Source organism: Hippocampus comes, unplaced genomic scaffold, assembly GCF_001891065.2.
Source record: "Hippocampus comes isolate QL1 unplaced genomic scaffold, H_comes_QL1_v1.1 scaffold64, whole genome shotgun sequence".
Lineage (NCBI taxonomy): Eukaryota > Metazoa > Chordata > Actinopteri > Syngnathiformes > Syngnathidae > Hippocampus > Hippocampus comes.
Genome location: NW_017842053.1, coordinates 299,121 through 317,712, shown reverse-complemented (window position 1 = coordinate 317,712; position 18,592 = coordinate 299,121). Strand labels below are relative to the sequence as shown.

The 18,592-nt window shown below is 41.7% G+C and overlaps 3 protein-coding genes and 1 pseudogene across 10 annotated transcripts in view; 2 read left to right on the top strand and 2 right to left on the bottom strand.

Moving 5' to 3' along the window:
- sfxn3 (sideroflexin 3) overlaps positions 1-3,101 on the top strand; it is a 9,009-nt gene extending 5,908 nt beyond the window's left edge. For 2 of the 3 annotated variants that reach the window (XM_019859802.1, XM_019859803.1), the window contains exons 5-11: positions 63-138; positions 222-307; positions 376-503; positions 656-705; positions 801-850; positions 937-984; positions 1,256-1,418. In XM_019859802.1, coding sequence (XP_019715361.1) covers positions 63-138; positions 222-307; positions 376-503; positions 656-705; positions 801-850; positions 937-984; positions 1,256-1,352 — 535 coding nt within the window. In that variant the 3' untranslated portion in view covers positions 1,353-1,418. Of the gene's footprint in view, positions 1-62; positions 139-221; positions 308-375; positions 504-655; positions 706-800; positions 851-936; positions 985-1,253 lie in introns of all 3 variants that reach the window. The other variant, XM_019859801.1, reaches the window with a different exon arrangement.
- Positions 3,102-4,137: 1,036 nt separating this feature from the next.
- Positions 4,138-9,059, bottom strand: selenou1a (selenoprotein U 1a). Of its 6 annotated transcripts, XM_019859807.1 has the most exons (8): positions 9,022-9,059; positions 8,218-8,251; positions 6,626-6,804; positions 6,009-6,209; positions 5,139-5,230; positions 4,928-5,068; positions 4,522-4,677; positions 4,138-4,350 (listed from the first exon to the last, which is right to left on the bottom strand). In XM_019859807.1, the coding sequence occupies exons 3-8, from the start codon at positions 6,774-6,776 to the stop codon at positions 4,255-4,257; spliced, it is 837 nt and encodes a 278-aa protein (XP_019715366.1). In that variant the 5' UTR covers positions 6,777-6,804; positions 8,218-8,251; positions 9,022-9,059; the 3' UTR covers positions 4,138-4,254. The 6 variants fall into 6 exon arrangements, with proteins under 6 accessions (XP_019715366.1, XP_019715371.1, XP_019715367.1 ...); XM_019859812.1 differs by lacking the exon at positions 6,626-6,804 and having other exon boundaries at positions 9,022-9,039; XM_019859808.1 differs by lacking the exons at positions 8,218-8,251; positions 9,022-9,059 and adding an exon at positions 7,558-7,788.
- A 174-nt stretch (positions 9,060-9,233) lies between these two features.
- LOC109509903 (redox-regulatory protein FAM213A-like) lies at positions 9,234-12,775 on the bottom strand (annotated as a pseudogene).
- A 5,095-nt stretch (positions 12,776-17,870) lies between these two features.
- mat1a (methionine adenosyltransferase 1A) overlaps positions 17,871-18,592 on the top strand; it is a 9,214-nt gene continuing 8,492 nt past the window's right edge. The window contains exon 1 of the mRNA XM_019859800.1: positions 17,871-18,204. Within this exon, the coding sequence (XP_019715359.1) occupies positions 18,138-18,204 (67 nt within the window). The 5' untranslated portion in view covers positions 17,871-18,137. The remainder of the gene's footprint in view (positions 18,205-18,592) is intronic.

Here is an 18,592-nt window from a genome sequence, read left to right as displayed (position 1 = left end):
TTTTCCTGCCTGACTTTACCAAAAAAAAAAAAAAACAAAAACAGACTTATGTGTACTTTCAGCCAACTCGGTGCGGCCTACGTGAGTGCCACGACCGGTGCAGTTGTCACCGCCCTGGGCCTCAAGTCACTGGCCACGGTAACATCCCGTCAGAGCAATGATTCAACAGATTGGTGATATTTTTGGGGGGCTGGTTATTAGTGTGTTTGTACCTGTCGTAGCGTCTCCCGCCCATCGTCAGCCGCTTCGTGCCCTTTGCCGCCGTCGCCGCTGCGAACTGCATCAACATTCCCTTCATGAGACAGAGGTGAGATCTCCTTCACCGCAGCCCCGCTCGACTCGTCGCTACTCGGCTTTCTGCGTGTCCCCCAACAGGGAGTTGAAGTACGGCATTCCCGTGACCGACGAGAACGGCAACAGGTTAGGAGAGTCTGTCAACGCGGCCCAGCAGGCCATCATGCAGGTGGTGGTGTCCAGGATCGGCATGGCGGTGCCAGCTATGGGTAAGGGCTGTAGTTGTGAAAATCAAAAGTATGGTGACATTTCTCTCCAAACAGTACGTCTTGGGGGAAGCGTGTATCTGTTATTTGTTGAGGCTGAGATAAGGCATTTATTAGCGTTTGAATGTTTTGTTTTTTTCTCCCCGCCCTTGCAGGTATTCCTCCCATCATCATGAACGCACTGGAGAAGCGAGCCTTCATGAAGGTATAACATTCTTTGGTCATGTCAGGGCCCCGCCGGCACCGGGCTCGTTACGGAGTCCTTCCACATTCCAACCTAAACATGCCGCTTCCCCGCAGCGTTTTCCCATTCTCAACGCTCCAATGCAAGTGGGACTGGTGGGCTTGTGGTAAGTCAACGGCAGGATTTGAGGTAGCTCCAAGGTTTTCGACTTGAGCAATCTCAAAATAACCCCGCCCTCTCTTTGATTGACAGCCTGGTGTTTGCCACCCCTCTTTGCTGTGCCCTGTTCCCACAAAAAAGGTAACGCCCAAAAAAACATGCCCCTTCTCCCCAAAAACACACATCACTAGAAAAACACACCAAAACATGCACGCACATTCACGCATGAAAAACCACACATCACAAAAACACAAATATAGACGCACAAAAACCTCCATGCATAAAAAAAAGAAAAAAATTACATTAAAAAAATTGGCCAACATAAAACACAAAAAATAAAGAAGACTGTTAGCAATGCATTTTGTTCCATGCCCTCTCGGTTGTCTAATGACATCCCGTGTCATGTTTGCAGTTCGATGAAAGTGAGCGGGCTGGAGGCGGAGCTTCAGGACAAAATACGACAAAGCAACCCGGCCACCACTGTGGTCTACTTCAACAAGGGTCTGTAGGCGCTTCATGTGCACGCCACGTACGTACACACACACACACGCAATTTATTTATGCTTTTTTTTTTTTCCTGGTGTTTTTGAACTGCTCCCAATTGAAGCACAAGGAGGAAAGATTTTTGCATGTGTACAACAAACTTGTTACTGAAGTGTGTATTTAGCCATGAACTTGAATGTAACCTCACTGTCCTCTTGTACTACTCCACTTGTACTATTATTGATTTTTCTCGACCCCGGGTTGTTTTTGTTGTCTGCCTCGCTGTTCAAGTGGTGCACCTTTCCGTTAAGTTAGGGGTAGGCAACCCAACACGGCCTGAAGAGAGAGCACTTAATCCGGCGGCCATGCAATTATAAAACCAGAAATGCTCACAATAAATCAATACAGTGGAACACTTAATTCCGGTCGTATGATTGAAAGAGTGAAATTCATTTCGATCTCATTCTGAGTGAAATGATTCCAGATTTTAATCATGATGGGGGGGGAGCAATAATGAACCATGGATAAATTTTATTTTGCAGGACGATAAATTTTATTTTGCAGGACGATATTTCCTCTTTTATTTTAAAGTTGTAAACGTACTTGAAGGGGGAACACGTATTTTTTTTGTGTGTGTGTGTCTGTTGGACGGGTGTGGAACATGTTAATCTAATTATAAAACAGACTATTCTATATTATTGTAAACGTTAAAATGGAAGTATAGTTGAGATTAGTACCGGCCCGTGTACACCAGTCATGACTAGGGGGGAGGGGGGGGGGATATTGTTTTTTTGTGTTTGTGGTGTTTTTGCTGTGTTGGCTTTAACAGGGTTTATATTCTACTGTTTATATAGTTATACACGCTGTACTGTATTTCCTCAAATAATGGCCGCATGTCAAAGTCAAGTGAAAATAGAAGATGCGTCAATTTTGCTCGTGATGGGGGGGAAAAAAAAATCATGAAAGCTATCATTCGAGGGAACATGAACTACTCCGTTGCTGACCAAAACAGCAGTCAAGAAACCTAACCAAAGCTTTCGACAATCAAAACAATTTGGTCACGTAATATTAATGATCTTATGTAAAACACTAATATGTAAAACACGTCTTATTGGTCCGAAACTCTCACGCCCATTTGGCAGTTATTAGATGTTTGTGGAAATACAGTTCTGTCATTGTTGCTGGATGGACTGGAAACAATATGTATTATAATGGGTGTATTTTTTTTTTGGTGTCTAAAATGTGCCTGTGTCCCTAAACGCACGAGTTTACCAGCATCTTTTGCGAACAAGCAACTCGTCTTGTTTCAGGATTCAGGAGTCCTATTTATAGAGCATCAATCCATTTGGTGCATTCTTGTATTTTACAGCGATACAAAAAGTCCCAATTTCCCACCGTGTGATTATTTCTACTGTTGTATTCCTGATTGGTTCCATTCCATAACTTTAAATCTCAACATTGTGAGCATTTGTCGCTCCTGTCAAGACTGCGCGAAAGTCAAGGAAACGGGTTTAGAACGAGTCGATATGCTGCAAAGTAAATTAGCGAAGATTGTATTTGCTTGCCAAGTGTCCTGTTATGAACTTAACACCTGGCAGATTTTAGTCAGCACAGAACTGAAACATACCGTATTGCTGTTACGAATGTATCCAAAGGTGAAAGGTTTTCCCGCGAGCTTTATTTTAAATGGTTTTTGCACCATGTCACTATGCATAAGAAAAAAAAAAAGGATGTCTATTTTAAGGAGTTACATGACATTTCATTGTGTGCGTTTTTTTTTTTTTTTTTAAAGCTTTCTAGTCTCGTCCCAATCAAGCACATTGGAATGACACCAAGTAAGATGTGCACTGAATGGGCCACAAATGGTACGACAATCCATGTTACGCTCCGTGAATGTTTTCAGTCACGTAATACTGTCAGGATCAGGAGGGCGCAGTCCCTATTTTTTGTTTTTCATATTGTGTTGGCATATACACACATTTCTTGATATGTATTTTACTCAGTACTACCATAAAAGATGTGACTGACATCCAATTATGTCTCCATTTCAATTTTTTACTTTGTGATTCACGGCCTTATCGAACCACACGACTTTGTCGTTCACGACGGTCGCGCTTGTCAAGATTACCAGATGCATGCATTCTGGGTCACGCCACAAGTCCGTCAGCGACCGGACCCTGCCCTGGTCGTCGCCTACTTCCGTCAAGACTCGGTTCATCGGCGCAGGTCCGTCGGGGAGGCGGGACAAACAGCTGACTAAATCGTGTCGACAAAAGTCCACGACCTTAATGCTAACGCACAATGCTAAAAGGCATTCATTCCTAACATGATCTTCTGTATTGATGTACTGTAAGTGTCTGTCGTTTTTGAGCTTAAAGTCAAACAGTCGATGCTTTTATTTTTATTTATTTACTGCTTTTCTTCACAAGTACAAGTGCAGACTATTGTCTCCCCCCCGCACTCCAGAAGGCCTCAGAATGATGACAGCGGTGGGCGATGTGTGGGATGGAAATGCACGTGTCGGCTCATCAGACTTGCCCCTCTCATTGCAGAGTTTAGAAAAGACAAGTCGTCATTGTTACACGCGCAGCCACATCAGCGCACACACGTCGGTCATGATGGGAGGCCGGCCGGCCTGCGGTGGTGCTGGGGTGGGGGACAAACTAGTAGCTCGAGTTCAATAAAAAAAAACTAGTAATTTAGTGTTCACATCACCCCGTTTCCATACCCGTCTAGCTTCAAAATGTCTTCAGCAGTAACATTTCAGTAATTTAGTTAGTTGTACATTTCACAGCTTTTTTTTTTTTTTTATCTGGCAATAAGAGGTGACTTCGGTAAACTGGCCAAGATGTCCAAACCGGACATAGTGTCCTCTTTTAATCGCGACTTTCTAGCTTCATTAATTTATATTGAGTGCTCGAAATAAACTTATTTGCGTGGTACAATTTTCTTGGCAGCTTGGAGAACATCCGCCACTTCCACTTTGTTGCCGAACTCCTTCTCACGGTGCTCCAGTAGGACCCCCTGCAGACCACAATGTGGAGTTTATGCCAAGCGCTTCGTCTCGCTTCGTTAGACTAAACTGAATAGTCATACTTGTGAAGACAAAGAGTGTACTAATACAAGGATTTAAACTCGACAAAGAATAGGGAATAAATACTCAAACAGCTTTCCGGTGTGTTTTGTGTACACTACCTGTTCTCCCGCGCCGATGACAAAGACGCCCCCCAAGATGAAGCCCTCGCCCAACATGTTGCCCTGATAGCCGGACCTCCAGGCCCGCACGAAGTTCTGCAACACGCCGAAGCGCAACAGCCCCATAGCGCCCATTTTTGCCCCGTAGAAATGTTTCTGTAAGGTGGTGAAACCTCGTCAATGGGGTCGCATATTGACAGCTTTTCAATTATTCAATCGACACAATTTACTCATGGCATGAATCGTTTCAAGTGGAACCACAAAAATTGTGAGTAGTGCAGGTTTCTTTTCAATTGCAGTTCAATTATCAAGTGTTAAGTTAGCCCGCTGGTCGCGCCCAATGGCAATGTAATACTTTATGTATTGAAAGTTTGTTGTCGCGCGTATGCTGAAAAAGAGGGCTGACCTTTTGGTCGATGTAGATGTCCCCAGCAAAGTGCGGTCTGAAGTCCTGGATCTCCGTGCCGACGTGTTCCTTTACCACGGCCACCAGAGGGACCCCGAGCTCTTCCAGCTGGGTCTTCAGAGAGGACAGCTCGGAAGCCTCCTGCAGGGAATCATTTTGAGTTCATGTCGCGGTGCTCGCGGACCACCGAAAACACAACGTGTGATCTCACCTCTCTGCACAAAAATCATCCGGGCCGCCGCACGGCCATGATGACGGCGCCGTTCTTTTCCCACAGACTCTTTGCTTTGATGACCTTGCCATCTGTAGACACAAGTGCTGTTCATAACAACTTCTGGTTAAAAAAAAAAAAAATTCAAGCACCAAACAGTGGTGAGCAGTCAAGGCCAGCAAACCTCTGCTTGCCGAAATACAATCAGGAGCACTGATCTACATTTCTAACCTAAATTCTTAAAATCGTAAAACCGTATTTTCCGCACTATAAGGCGCACCTAAAAGTATTCAATTTGATCAAAAGCCAACAGTGCTCCTGACAATTCGATGGACCTTCCATATGGATCAATATTCCGATTTTTTTTGGACGTAGTATTTTAAATGTTTTGTAAAGTTTGAAAGTTCTATATAAATAAAGCTGCATTGTATTGTATTCCCTTTAGCGTAGCACCATTTAGTGGATGCATAACACCACTGCAGCCACGATTGGAGCTTCTAATATATGCGCCTTATAATGCTATGTGCCCAATATAGGAAGTTTTAAAATAGGCCATTCATTGAAGGTGCGCCTTACACTCCGAAGCGCCTTATCATGCGGAAAATACGGTAATTATTTCCAAAAATCTATTCTCTAAATTCTCTTGGGAACACAGCTTCAAGGACGTGGGTGTTTGATTATTTTTGCCCAATCTGATTTGAGTCTCTGTGTTGCCATGTCAATCTAATCTGCCCACGACGTTCAAAATGAAGTTAGTGTACCATTTACCAATCTAATCCACTACACATTCGACGATGAGTGTGAGAATGACAGTTCAATCGAGATTACAACTTTCTTCTCTTATAAAACCGCCACACGACTGAACGGCACCAAGTTTGGTTGAGAAGTCACTCGCACCATCAGCGGTGGAGAGCAGGTCAGCATCGGCGAGATATTCCAGCGACGCCTTGCCTACTTTGGGGAGAGTCAGACTGGAGTTGACCAATAAAATGCCAGCCAGGGCAGCTCCCACAGCTCCCACACCCAGAGACCACGCGCCCATCCCCAATTTATCGACGTCAGATGCCAAATCTGCAACACAAACAGAAAACAACACACATGATGGCGATTAGCACGGCATTTTTTTTTTTTTTTTAATAGACAATAAATCCTTCACACAGTGACATCACATCAGAATCTGGGACATTTTATCAACCCGACCTTTACTAGCTACAGAGTTAGAGAAACTTAAAAAAAAAAAAGAAAAAAAAAAAGAGTCACAAGTGAACTTTTGTTTATTGAGGACAAATATTCAAATACAAATAAAAGTCAAACAACGACATAAAAACTAAATCCAAAAAAATAAAAAAATCATAGACTGTTATATTCCTGTTTAGCGGAGTGCAGCGTGGGTGGAGGCTGACAAATCGTTAACGGCCACACCAGTTCCGTAACTTTTGGGAAGTGACAGAGACAAATCAAGACTAATTAATGGTGTGAATTCTTGCCTGGAGCGCATTTGCCTGGCTCGGGACCGCCTTTGGCTCTACCTCTGTGAAAGTGAGCGACCGGGCTTCTTTCAAAGCGAGCGACGCACGAAGCGAACGCCACGCGGCGGTAGAAGGCAGGGGAAAGAATTCGCTTCAAAGCTTCCGGCATCGCCGCTGTGAGCGCTTCACTGCATGCGCTGGAAGAAAAATGTCAACAGGCTTTGTGCAAAACATGACGCCCTCGGTGACACCGCATGCCAAAGTCTTCCTAATAGCGAGCTAATCAGGCAAAATACTGTTAAGGTACATCATTTTATATTAGGAAAATCTCAGCACACCAAATGAATTTTCTTTTAAAAAGTGCATAGTGAATTCATGATCTTGTCACAATTTAGCCAGAAAAGTACTTATTGAACTCTGGGCCTGTTAAACATAAATTTATTGTGTTGTATAAAACATGTTGGCCTAGACAAATGAAGATACATTTGATAGAAACGTATTTCCTCTTATAAGACGCTGCTTGGGAATGGCTGGTGTAGTCGACAGCCATTTTGTAAGACTTTTTCTTTTAAATATAACTTCCATTCATCCATTTTCTACGGTGCTTGTTCAACAACCCTGTGCCGAGCTGACTTTGGTTGACAGGGAACGCACACTGCTGGTCGGTTTCCAGCCAATCGTAGGGCACATAGAGACAAAGAGCCATCCACATTTACACCTGCAAGTTGTTAGTATGCGGAATGAAGCCAGTCTATCTGGAATATGAAAAGAGTGATTGTCAAACAGATAAGAAGAACCCAAAACTCCTGCTCTGTACCGCCAGCCTGTCCTACTTGCCATGGTTAATTACTACTCACTGCTTTCTCTTCCTCTTGAATTCACAATGACGCTAAAATGACAGCCTGAGAGAGGCTAAGGAAGCATCAAGATAAATATTTAAATATACTAACTTGTCTCCATTGTCTGCTGTGGATCAGATCAGTCCAAGGCAAATCCCAAAACGTATTTGTGGGGCGTCAAAATGTCGCCGATTTGGAAAGGACAAAGAGTACTTCGACAAGTGATAAGGAATGTGTGCCCAATGGAAGACAAAAATAACACCCACGAGTCCAACAAGGAAGAGTTTAGGTTGGGCCAGTGTGCAACGTAATGTGCATGCAATCATGTTACATATTCATCTATTGCATAATACTCATCTTTCGTGGCCAAATATGTAAAACACACAAGGAATTTGTCTTGGGTAATATAGGCTACACTAGTATTACAATAACAAGCAACTATGATAAACAGACATGACGAGTTATAGAAAAACTTTCCGTAATGGAAGGGCAACATTGTGTAGTAGTACCACCCAATGACGACTGTGCGACAATATGCAGAGTCATCGTTGCACCATTTTTAGGTGATCGAGTAGCAGTAATTGTAGTGCAGAAAGTCCTTGAGCGTTTTAAGTGTCTGGAGCTGTGGAGTATTGATCAACGACAATTGTTCAAGTATGTAGACCTGGAGCTATATATTAAGACTGGGCAATTTGGCTTTTAAAAGAAATCCACCAGTAGAAAGAACCTCAGTAAAACATTTTCAGCTTGGAAGCACAAGTGGCCACTGACCTTATTAGCAGGTTGGAAGAGAATTCCACCGAAACTGCAAGAGTCACAAAAAGGAATTAAGGAGGCTGTCCTTGAACATTTTGAAAAAGTGTGAATGTTGTCATTGAACTCCTTGTTAGCGAAAAGCAAGTTGTGCTGCAAAAAAAAAAAAAAACTGCAACTGTAGTTGTAGTACATTTTAGGTTCATGAAATGACACTTGGAAGGCCTTATAGTGTATGTTGAAAACTGTTGAGTCTTATAAATAGTCCATGTATATTTTCGTATGATTTATATCAGTTTTAGAGTGTACATTTTTGCAATATGGTGTCCAAAACGGCACTACGTCTTAGGAGGCCACATTTTTTTCCCTTAATTCATGAAGGTACAGGTCATTTGCTGCAGTAAAAAAAAAAAAAAAAAAAAACTATCAATAGCGAGCTGACGTTTTAACACGTCACCTATTGGCAACGAATGGATTTAAAAAAAAAAAAAAAAAAACAACTATCAATAGCTAGCTGACGTTTTAACACGTCACCTATTGGCAAGGAATGGATTTCTGACGTCTTCGTGGGCCAAAGCGTACACGGAAAACAAGCTTAAACCGGTAGCGGAAGAGTTAAAGCACTTCGAATGAAACCTTCAAACTTGCCGCTGCAAGCAGCTAGCTCACGTCGGCGTTAGCATTTCAGTCGTTAAATAAGACATCTACATGGGTTATTTCTGCTTTTCCCCTCATATCTATCAACATTAAACACTTAATATGCGTACTGAATGCCGACCAGTGAAAACAGCAGCGGCGGCATAAACATTGGCGTTGACTTACCTTGACGTAAGGCGACAAGATTATTGACGCAGTTCCGCGCAAGCGCAGTAATGCTCCCATGTCTCCCAGGAATAAGGGAAACTAATCGAGCACAGATGAATCGCTCGCTGAGTGGACGAACGCACGGAATCACAAAATTGAGTTAGACTTGCTAACCATCACAGTATAAGTGGCCTACAGGCCATACTTTATTTACCCCCGAGATAAAACAATTCATTTTGTATAAGTCACCGACCCATTTATTGTTGAATCACGTGTATTTAAACACAATACGGGCTAAAACTTTTAATAGTTTGCTCTTCCTATAGTGTCCGGCGGGCTGCGCGGTTGTTTGTGTACAAACATCAGAGCTGCTCCCTCAGAAGAGTTTAGAGTCAGATCATCATTAAAGCACACAAAAAAGCCGCGACAGCAAACCAGAAACAATAAGGCAGCAAACTGTCAAAGTGGCCCATTTTGACACATTTCATCATGACATCATCAGACATTAATACAATAAACCCCGACTAGGTCAGGTCTATCTTTTCATCTCATCTCGCATTTTGCGGGCAGTTCTGAGGACAGCCAGCATGTTGACTTTATCCCCAAACTCCTTCTCGCGGTGCTCCAGCAGAATTCCCTGAAAAAAAAAAAAAAGAAAAAAGAAAATGAAGGAGCTACATTGATAACTTCTTCCGCATATCACAAAATAAGGCTCCACGGCTGTGTGCTGTGAACTACTTAATTGAGAATATATCATCTTCTGGGAGTTAGTGTTAATGTAGAAAGTATTAAAGATAAAGGACTGACAAAGGTTCCCCAGAACTTTTCAATTGGTGCCCGGATTATTGTGTGCCAGACGAGTTGACAGGTAAAAGTAGGAAAAACTCAGTATTTCCCACCCAGCGTGACTTTCTGCCAGTCATGCAGAACGAAGACAGATGGAAAAATGAAAACAGGTAGAGATCTAAATTACTAATTTGTGACATTCACACAAAATACCCCCCCCCCAAAAATAACAGCTTTTAAAAGTGTCATTGTGTCTACCTGATCTCCAGGCCCAATGACAAAGACTCCCCCGAGCACCAGTCCTTCCCCTCTTAGGTTTCCCCTGAAGCCCCTGCGGTACGCCCGCCACAGGTTCCTCCACACTCCAATACGCAGGAACACGGAGAGGAACATCCACCGCTCTTGAGGCCCGTAGAAATTTCTCTGTGAGGAAACGGAAAAGCGGCTTAGCGGCTTACACTGCGCAACAGTGAATTCCTGCGCCACATAATTGGGAGACCTTCTGATCCACATAGACTTTCCCGGTGAAGTACTTCTTGAAGCAGTCCAGCTCCTTCCCCAGGTTCTCTTTGACAACAGCAAAGAGAGGCACCTCCAGGTCCTGCAGTTGAGACTTGAGAGAGGACAGCTCTGCGGCCTCCTGCGTCATCATGACAGTGTCATTTGAAATGCTGACAATGGCGCAGTTCCACAAACAGTTCCACAGTGACTGACCTCTCTGCACAGCAATCATCCAGGCCGGCGGACCACCATGACCACCGCTCCGCTCTTCTCCCACAGAGTTCTGGCCTGATGTCTCTCATGGACTGAAAGACCCAAGACCACTTTTAAAAATCCTACACTCTGACAAAGTACAATACATTTTAGCCCAGTGTGCAGTCGCGTAGAACTGCACTTACGTATCACAATCACTATCAATTTGTATTTATATGTTCTCTCCCACTAAAATGAACCCAATCGAATCATTACATTGTAAAATTGTTACATCATAGAATCGTATCAAAATGTCTATCTTTCTTGTAGTTGCACACGGCATCCAAAAAAAGTAGTTTTATATCTACATTTCCAGACTTACCACCCCCGGTGGTCTTCAGCTCCGTGTCCCCCAGCACCTGCAGGTCGGCCCATGTCGCTGAGGTCTGGAACCAGTCCGTGACGGAGCTGATGAGCTCAGCCACAAACAAGCTGATCGCTTTCAGGATCGTGTTCACCGTCACCATGGCCACCTACATGACACATTTCATTTCATCAAGTGTCTCCCAACAAAACGTCCCATATTGAGACATTACTCACCGGCCTGTGGTTGCCCACGAATGAGCAGGGATCCGTCGTTTAAGCTCTGAAACAAGCCCAATCTGTGCAAAAGCCTTTCTTACGTGAGCACGACATAACAGGAATTCTTTAGAAGTGGAACAAGGCCGCTGTTGAGCTGAGCCCTAAGTACCAGGCGCTGTTGCTGTATAGTCACAAACAGTGGTGGGGTGTCAGGGCAAGCATGGGAGGCCTTCACTGCTGGCTTCAACACTCTCAGAAGCACTGGCCTACAACCCGACTTCTAATTTTTGTTTCATGAAGTTTGTGGCTGATGTAAATTAAATTACATTCGCAATGGGGCTGTTTGAAATTTGTTCTCCAGAAGCTCGCTGATCTTCGATGACGTTTTGACGATTTCTAAAATTGAGACGTAATAGTGGAGGCATCAAGAGGTGGATTATGTTGTGTAAATTCCCACTGAAGGCCCATTTGCCAATGCACCACCCGCCCCCTGGCAACCGATGAGGCCGCAGCAGTTTGTGGATGATTACTTGTTGTAATTTATTTACAACATTTCACACCTACTGTATAGATACTATTTTTACTTCGTTATATCATAAATGTTTTGAAAACGAGCATTTAAAAAAAATTACATTTACTTACAGGTCAGTGTCAGTTTTGCAGTGTCTGCAAAGGCCCTGAGATTGTCCGAAGCAGTGTGAGACTCGGTTTTGTTTTACTGTTTTATGCTTTTTTTTTTTTTTTTTACTGTTTTTATGTTATTTGTTGATTTTTTTTTATCTGTTTTTGTTGTTGTCTAAACAATTTTCGCTTCATGTAGTGCACTTTGTACGCAGCTGGCGGTTGTTTTGAAGTGCTCTAGTAAAGTTCAGATCAGTTGAGCGGATTTGGATCGATGCTGACACCCGCAGGAAGTTAGCAGTACTGCACATACGCTTCCAATACAGTATTGAAATGACAGCGCCAACTTCAGTCGTCGAAGAAAAGTTGATTCTAAGTCAGTTGTCACATAACTACTGTATGGCTAACTGGCTCGTTTAATTCTTAACAAGCTTCTAGGTAGGCTGCATCGTATAGTTTCATCATCAAAGTTGGAATTGTGTAAAGCCATCAGATAGAGCGGCATTTTTCAGGGCTGCGATGCTGTAAATGGATTATGTCCACTGTTGAAAAACATCCTGTCACGATTTTCTAACTTTCTTTTTTTTAACAGTTTGCAGTGTAGATAACCCCTTTGCAGGTTGCTGAACCGCAGGGGCCACTGTAGTGTGAGGTAGTAAAGTGGCTTCAGTTTTCTCTTTTCTAGACATTTTAACACCCGATAGAATAGACCAAGTCACCTTGTAGTGACATGGGGATAATTATAATTACATCGCCGGTTTTCCATTATTTTTAAATGTTTTCAATTTGAAACTACTATTTAAAAAATATGTTTTCGTTTTTTTTTTAAGTATTTGTACTGCGGTGAATTGAAGCGCATACTAGCACACCGCATTGAATAATATCCGGGAAATGCTTGAGGAGCTTCCCATAGTGATAGTTTTCAGTAGCAGCCTCACCAGAGGAATGGACTTTACGTCCAAGTTAGATGCTAGCTAGCCGGGATATAGGATGACAACTTACTCGCTGCTACGTTCCTCATGCTTCGTGCATGTGACACGAAAGTTATAAACATTTTACGCAATGTTATGTAACTCAATATTAAATGCTCCATGTGTGTTCTGCACAACTTTGGAGGTTCAGGCGAGGTCTTACGTTGACACGCACACACGCACGCACGCACACACAACAGTAGTGGGAGGCGAAGTAGGCAGCCAATCACAACGTAGGATGTGCACCCCACCTCCCGCGCAGCCATTGGCGGACATCCTTTATTCTGCTCTGAGTAAAGCCAATCAAAATGAGGACGTGGAGTTCACTTCACTGAAAATATTGGTGACATTGCTTGACCTCCAAATTTGTTTCCAAACCATTTTTTCCCCCTGTAGGAAGTAATATAAATTCATAAATGTGTTCCAGATTTAAATTGTCCGCTTTTTTTTGTGCATAGGCCAGGTTTGAAACAACATTTGAACATATCTAACTGTCAAGTGCAACAACATGGTGACCTCTGTGTTTTAAAATAAATTAAAGCTACTTACCCAATGATGAATGAAATGGAGATGGAACAGGAAAGTGTTTGCAGCGCGATAGTGTCACCTAGTGGTGTTTTTAAGAACTTCTGAAAAAAAAATGCTCAAATTGTTTGCCCAATGGCATAGTTGCCTAAATTGTATTTTTTTTTTTTTTTTTTAACAAAATGACAAAAAAAATCTGAACATAGGCCTTTCTTCCTCACGCAGATTATGATTGGCTGATGTGATAAACCGCCACAGTGTAGCGCCATCTACTGCCGAGGAGGATTTACCTGATGTCAGACTTTTTTGTCTCAAGTATCAGCGGCTGGTATCAGCAGCGTCCACGAGTACCCGATACCTCAGAATAATGCTAGTATCAGCCCGATACCAAGAACTGGTATTCCTCTGGCTGCGTTCCATGATAAGCTTTTTTTTTTTTTTTTTTTTTTTTACATACCTAAAAATGTGTACATCCATCCACAAAAATTTGAAAACTCATTGAGCGCATGCAACTGGTTGCAGGCCAGATGAACGCCGGTTTTGCGCCGGTGGGTGGCGTTCGACTGAGTGTCCTTGAACCCTTGAAGGGGAAAGACAAACAGCCCTTTTACAGCCTGTGCGAGTTTATCTCATACTGTGCGTGAAGTCAAAATCTCCCCAAACGGCACAGCAACCCTGACGACCTCAAAGAAGTGTTAGCCTGCCTACACTGTGAGGTCACAATGACACATTTTCAGGATCAGGATGAACAGTTGCACAGACACGTTAATTTTGTCAAATTACATAAAAAATATATATATATTGTGTTTCGGTTTTGATCAAATGTGGTATGGATGTTTTTTTTTTAATGCTAAAATTTAGAACACTGATTCATTTTTGCATACATTTTGTGTACATTTAAATAATGTTAAAATTGCATCTCTTTTTTTGCTCAAATTTGGTATTTCTTGTATTATGCTGTATAGACAAACATAGGGTAGTCTATTTTTTAAATGCACAAATGTAGTATGAAGGCATATTTGGTTTCCAATTATTTATGTGCAATTGTAAATAGATTTAATCTTGTCACATTGAATAATTTAGGTTAATCTGGTTGATGTATTTTTGTGTGAATTTTTTTGGGGAAATATTCTATATTAATCATTTCTAAATTTTGTGTAAATATTGTATAAATCTTTGGAAAAATTAGTGTAAATTTAGAAAAGCTACAATTTAGTCAGAATTTTATTTTTGTGCTAAAATTAATGTCGTTTTAAAAACAATATATACAGTAATGAATGTAATTTTTGTGCCATTATTTTATAGATTTTTAAAAAACCAAAAGTAAACAAAAATATGCATTGGGGGTTTTTTTTTTCTCTCTCAAATTCAGCATCAATGTAGCTTTTTTTTTTTCAAATTAAAGAGAAATGTTTTTTTTTTCCTTATTTGTTTTTTGCCCGGATTAAAATTATGATATGGTACATTTGATTATGCCCAAGAGCAGAGAGCGGGTTCTCTCTCAAAACAGATGGATGGCCACTGACAAATTTCAAGTTTGATGAATATGATGCACTGTATCGTGTCATTAACCCCTGCCTAGAGTCAATGTGAGTGTTTGCCATAGAGTAGTTTAATGTTTGAAAATGATGTTTCAGGCAACACAAAGGTCGCCGCGCTTTTATCGTTCTGCTCCCCCCGTCCCTGCGAAGGGCCCACTGGCACAACTCAGTGCGTCAATCAGCACGTTGGACTTTCAACGAGATCGAGTCGCACTCATAAAGCCGCCTGCACGTCACCCATTCATGTACTTTAACACAAACATAAGAAGCGAAGAAGTGCTTCTGCGTAGGATGTTTTCACATCAAAGATGATCATTTTCTCTTCATTGCTAGACCAAGTCTGTCGGTCGAAAAATTCTCTTAATGGCTCCCTATTGGGGCCATATTTGATCATTTTGTAGTTCAAGATGGCAGAAGAACCATGTGACCTCTCCTAGCCAATCAGGAATAAAAGGTCATAATTATTGTCCAATGATTTTTTTTTCCCCTCGTCTTTTTACCAAGACGGCATCAATACAAATATGTCGACAAAATATATGAGCCACTGACCTCGAGACACTCCTCCAACACCTCTGTGTCTTTAGACAAAAAAATTATTATTTCATGGATCAAATGACTTTATTTTTTTGGGGGGCGTGGGGGGTAGCTGGGGGTTTTCGTTTAAAAAAATATATGTCAAACTATAAAATAGATACAAATATTCACATGTTGTAAACCATTCATCCATTTTCCGATCCGCAAGGGTGGCGGGGGGTGCTGGAGCCTATCCCAGCCGTCTTCAGGCAGTAGGCAGGGGACACCCTGAACCGGTTGCCAGCCAATCGCAGGGCACACAAAGACAAACAACCATGTACGAGGAAATGACTCTTCCTCGTGTCGCGTTCATTGTGAGCAGACGTGTTTGTTGTGATTTACGCAAATCTGACTGTTTTTATGTTATTTCTGCATAGTGTATTAGCCCCTAATCATGGGCTAATAAAATAGTTTCGGATTTCGAACAAATCGCTTTTCGAACAGCCTTCTGGAACGGATTGTGGTCAAAAACCGAGATATGACTGTATTCGGTTTGATTCTATGCACTCGCATCTTTTAAATAAAAATTGTTTTTCAGATTCAAATCAGGTTGTTAAACTTCTAATATATATACAGTACGTACACACATAAAACTGAACGGTATCATCATTGTGCACCGCATACTGAAGAGTGCAAGTGTACCCCAAATCTGACTGTTTTTATGTTATTTCTGCATAGTGTATTAGCCCCTAATCATGGGCTAATAAAATAGTTTCGGATTTCGAACAAATCGCTTTTCGAACAGCCTTCTGGAACGGATTGTGGTCAAAAACCGAGATATGACTGTATTCGGTTTGATTCTATGCACTCGCATCTTTTAAATAAAAATTGTTTTTCAGATTCAAATCAGGTTGTTAAACCTGTAATATATATACAGTACGTACACACATAAAACTGAACAGTATCATCATTGTGCACCACATACTGAAGAGTGCAGGTGTACCTAATAGTGTGTCCGGCGAAGGTATCAGCAATGCAGTATGTATTGGAAATGTAGAACAGTCAGTAGATAGCACTTATCTTTAACCAGAACCAGAAAGAGCTTGTCAGGAAAAAGAAAAATAACCTCATTCGTAGTCAGTCATTAACAAATAGCCCAGGAACAACTTGTGTAGTCCTGAGGGGTGTTTTTTTTTTGTGTTTGTTTTGTTTTTTTTTCCTCCCAATCATAATCCAAGACAAATAAGAGGCGGATCACCTGTTACACTTTCAACGAGTTGTGTCTGGTTTCATCTGGTTCCTGTCCGGGCAGGGAATAAGTGCTCAAAGTCAGAACATTTACGAAAGATCCATTTACAATGCATGTTAAAAGTCTACACACCCATGTTAGAATTTTTGTGGTATAATCAAGAAGGAGACCAACAAAATCAATTCGAAACGTTTTCCATTTTTTTGTGGTATAATCAAGAAGGAGACCAACAAAATCAATTCTAAACGTTTTCCATCATTAAGGTGACCTATAATCCGTACAACTAAAAAAAAAAAGTTTTTATGTGAGCATCCACTTGTTTTTCTTGAATATATCTTAAAGAGGAGGATATGGGATGTGATGATGAGGAAATGGTCCAGAATGTATTGAGAGCAGAACAGAGCCTTGGGCTGTGCAGAGATGGAAGCAGGCGTTGAGAAAAACAGGTGAATGTCCCCTTGTAACTCAGTTACTGCCTTCATGTAATTTAATGTATGCTGTACTCCACTGCAAAGGGCTTTCAGGAATTCCATTCTGACCTTATTTGAGACATGTTACAATCATGGTCAACATCTAAATACAGGCAACCTTTTGTTTTTGGGCTTCTATTTTTATATCCAGAGATGAAAGTGGACTTTCCTGAAAATTCCGGGAAATATATATATATATATATATATATATATATATATAAATAAAACTTTAAACAATTATTTGGGTTGTAGTCACAAACAGCCCACTAGAACATCTGAACTGGATGTGGGGTTAATGAAAGGCATTTTAAATGGGTGCAGATGTGCGATCATTTGTTGACATCACAAAAAAAACATTTGAACAGGTGTGCATAGACTTTTTAGATCAAATCTAAGTATCTTTTCACTTCACTCCATTTCTGAATTTTCATCCTCACCGGTGGAAATGTACACCGTAAAAATCTTGCTTGCTCTCCACACGGCATCTCGCAGCCCACGAGGGGTTAACGTGCTATGACCACAAGCATTTTTTTTTCCCTCTTTTTTTTTTAAACTCCCTTTTTGATGTTGTTTGACTTTGATACTCTTTACAATTAACCGGTTATTATTAGAGGGTTGCAATGATCAGAAAGCTAGGAGTGCAGTTCCATAGTACTGCAAACCACAATACAATATATTGTTACAATAATCCTAATCATGAAAATATGCTCTGTCATTATGCTCTCAAAAATTATGTGAATATCAATCATCACAAAGACGGCAATTTCACCTCAACATGAATAATATAGTCCAACTATAATCTATTGAAAAATCATAAATCAACATTTTTACATTTTTTTAAATTTGTTTACATGACGCACGCGTGTGTGTGTGTGTGCGTGTGTGTGTGTGTGAATGTGCGTGTGTGTGTTGGTCCATGTATCTATATAAAGGAACATGTGGGCTCGGATGTGGAGTTTAGTAGCTCAGAACTTGTGTTGGCTGCCTCGCTCTCCGTAGAAAAAAAAAGACAACAAGCAGCAGCGGGAATATAAACTTATCAAAAGACCAGGACTGCTCGCCTGTGGAAACTGAGGAAATCCTTTCACAAGCCCCCCCTTACCCCTCCCAAGCCGACATACACACTGCCTGAAGCTGCCCCCCTCGTAAGCCTTAAAAAAAAGAAAAAAAAAACCCCAGCAAAATGGGTGATCTGCCGGAGGACGGCTCGTTTATGTTCACGTCAGAGTCTGTGGGAGAGGGACATCCAGGTGAGCTTCGCATTTCACACGGCATGCTACAACGTTTTTGGACTTTATTTTTAAAACTTTGTAATTACTCCCGTGGTCGGCATGCTCGGCATCCCATTCATAGCACATGTGTTTGAGACTCACTCGGATGGACCGCATTACTGGGGGGTGTTGGGAGGGGGGGGGGGTAGTGTGTAAGGTTGCATGAGCAACTTCTAAAAAGATGGTTTTGAGGAGGGCCAGGCTGATTACAATTTCATTATTTTTGCAGATTTTACAACATAAGACGAAGATAGTGACAGTCAAACATACACAACCACCCCCCAAAAAATCTGCAGAAATAACAAAAAATGCAACCAATAATTGCAAGTGGGGAGTGTGTGTGTGAGTTTGTGGGGGGGGGGGGGGG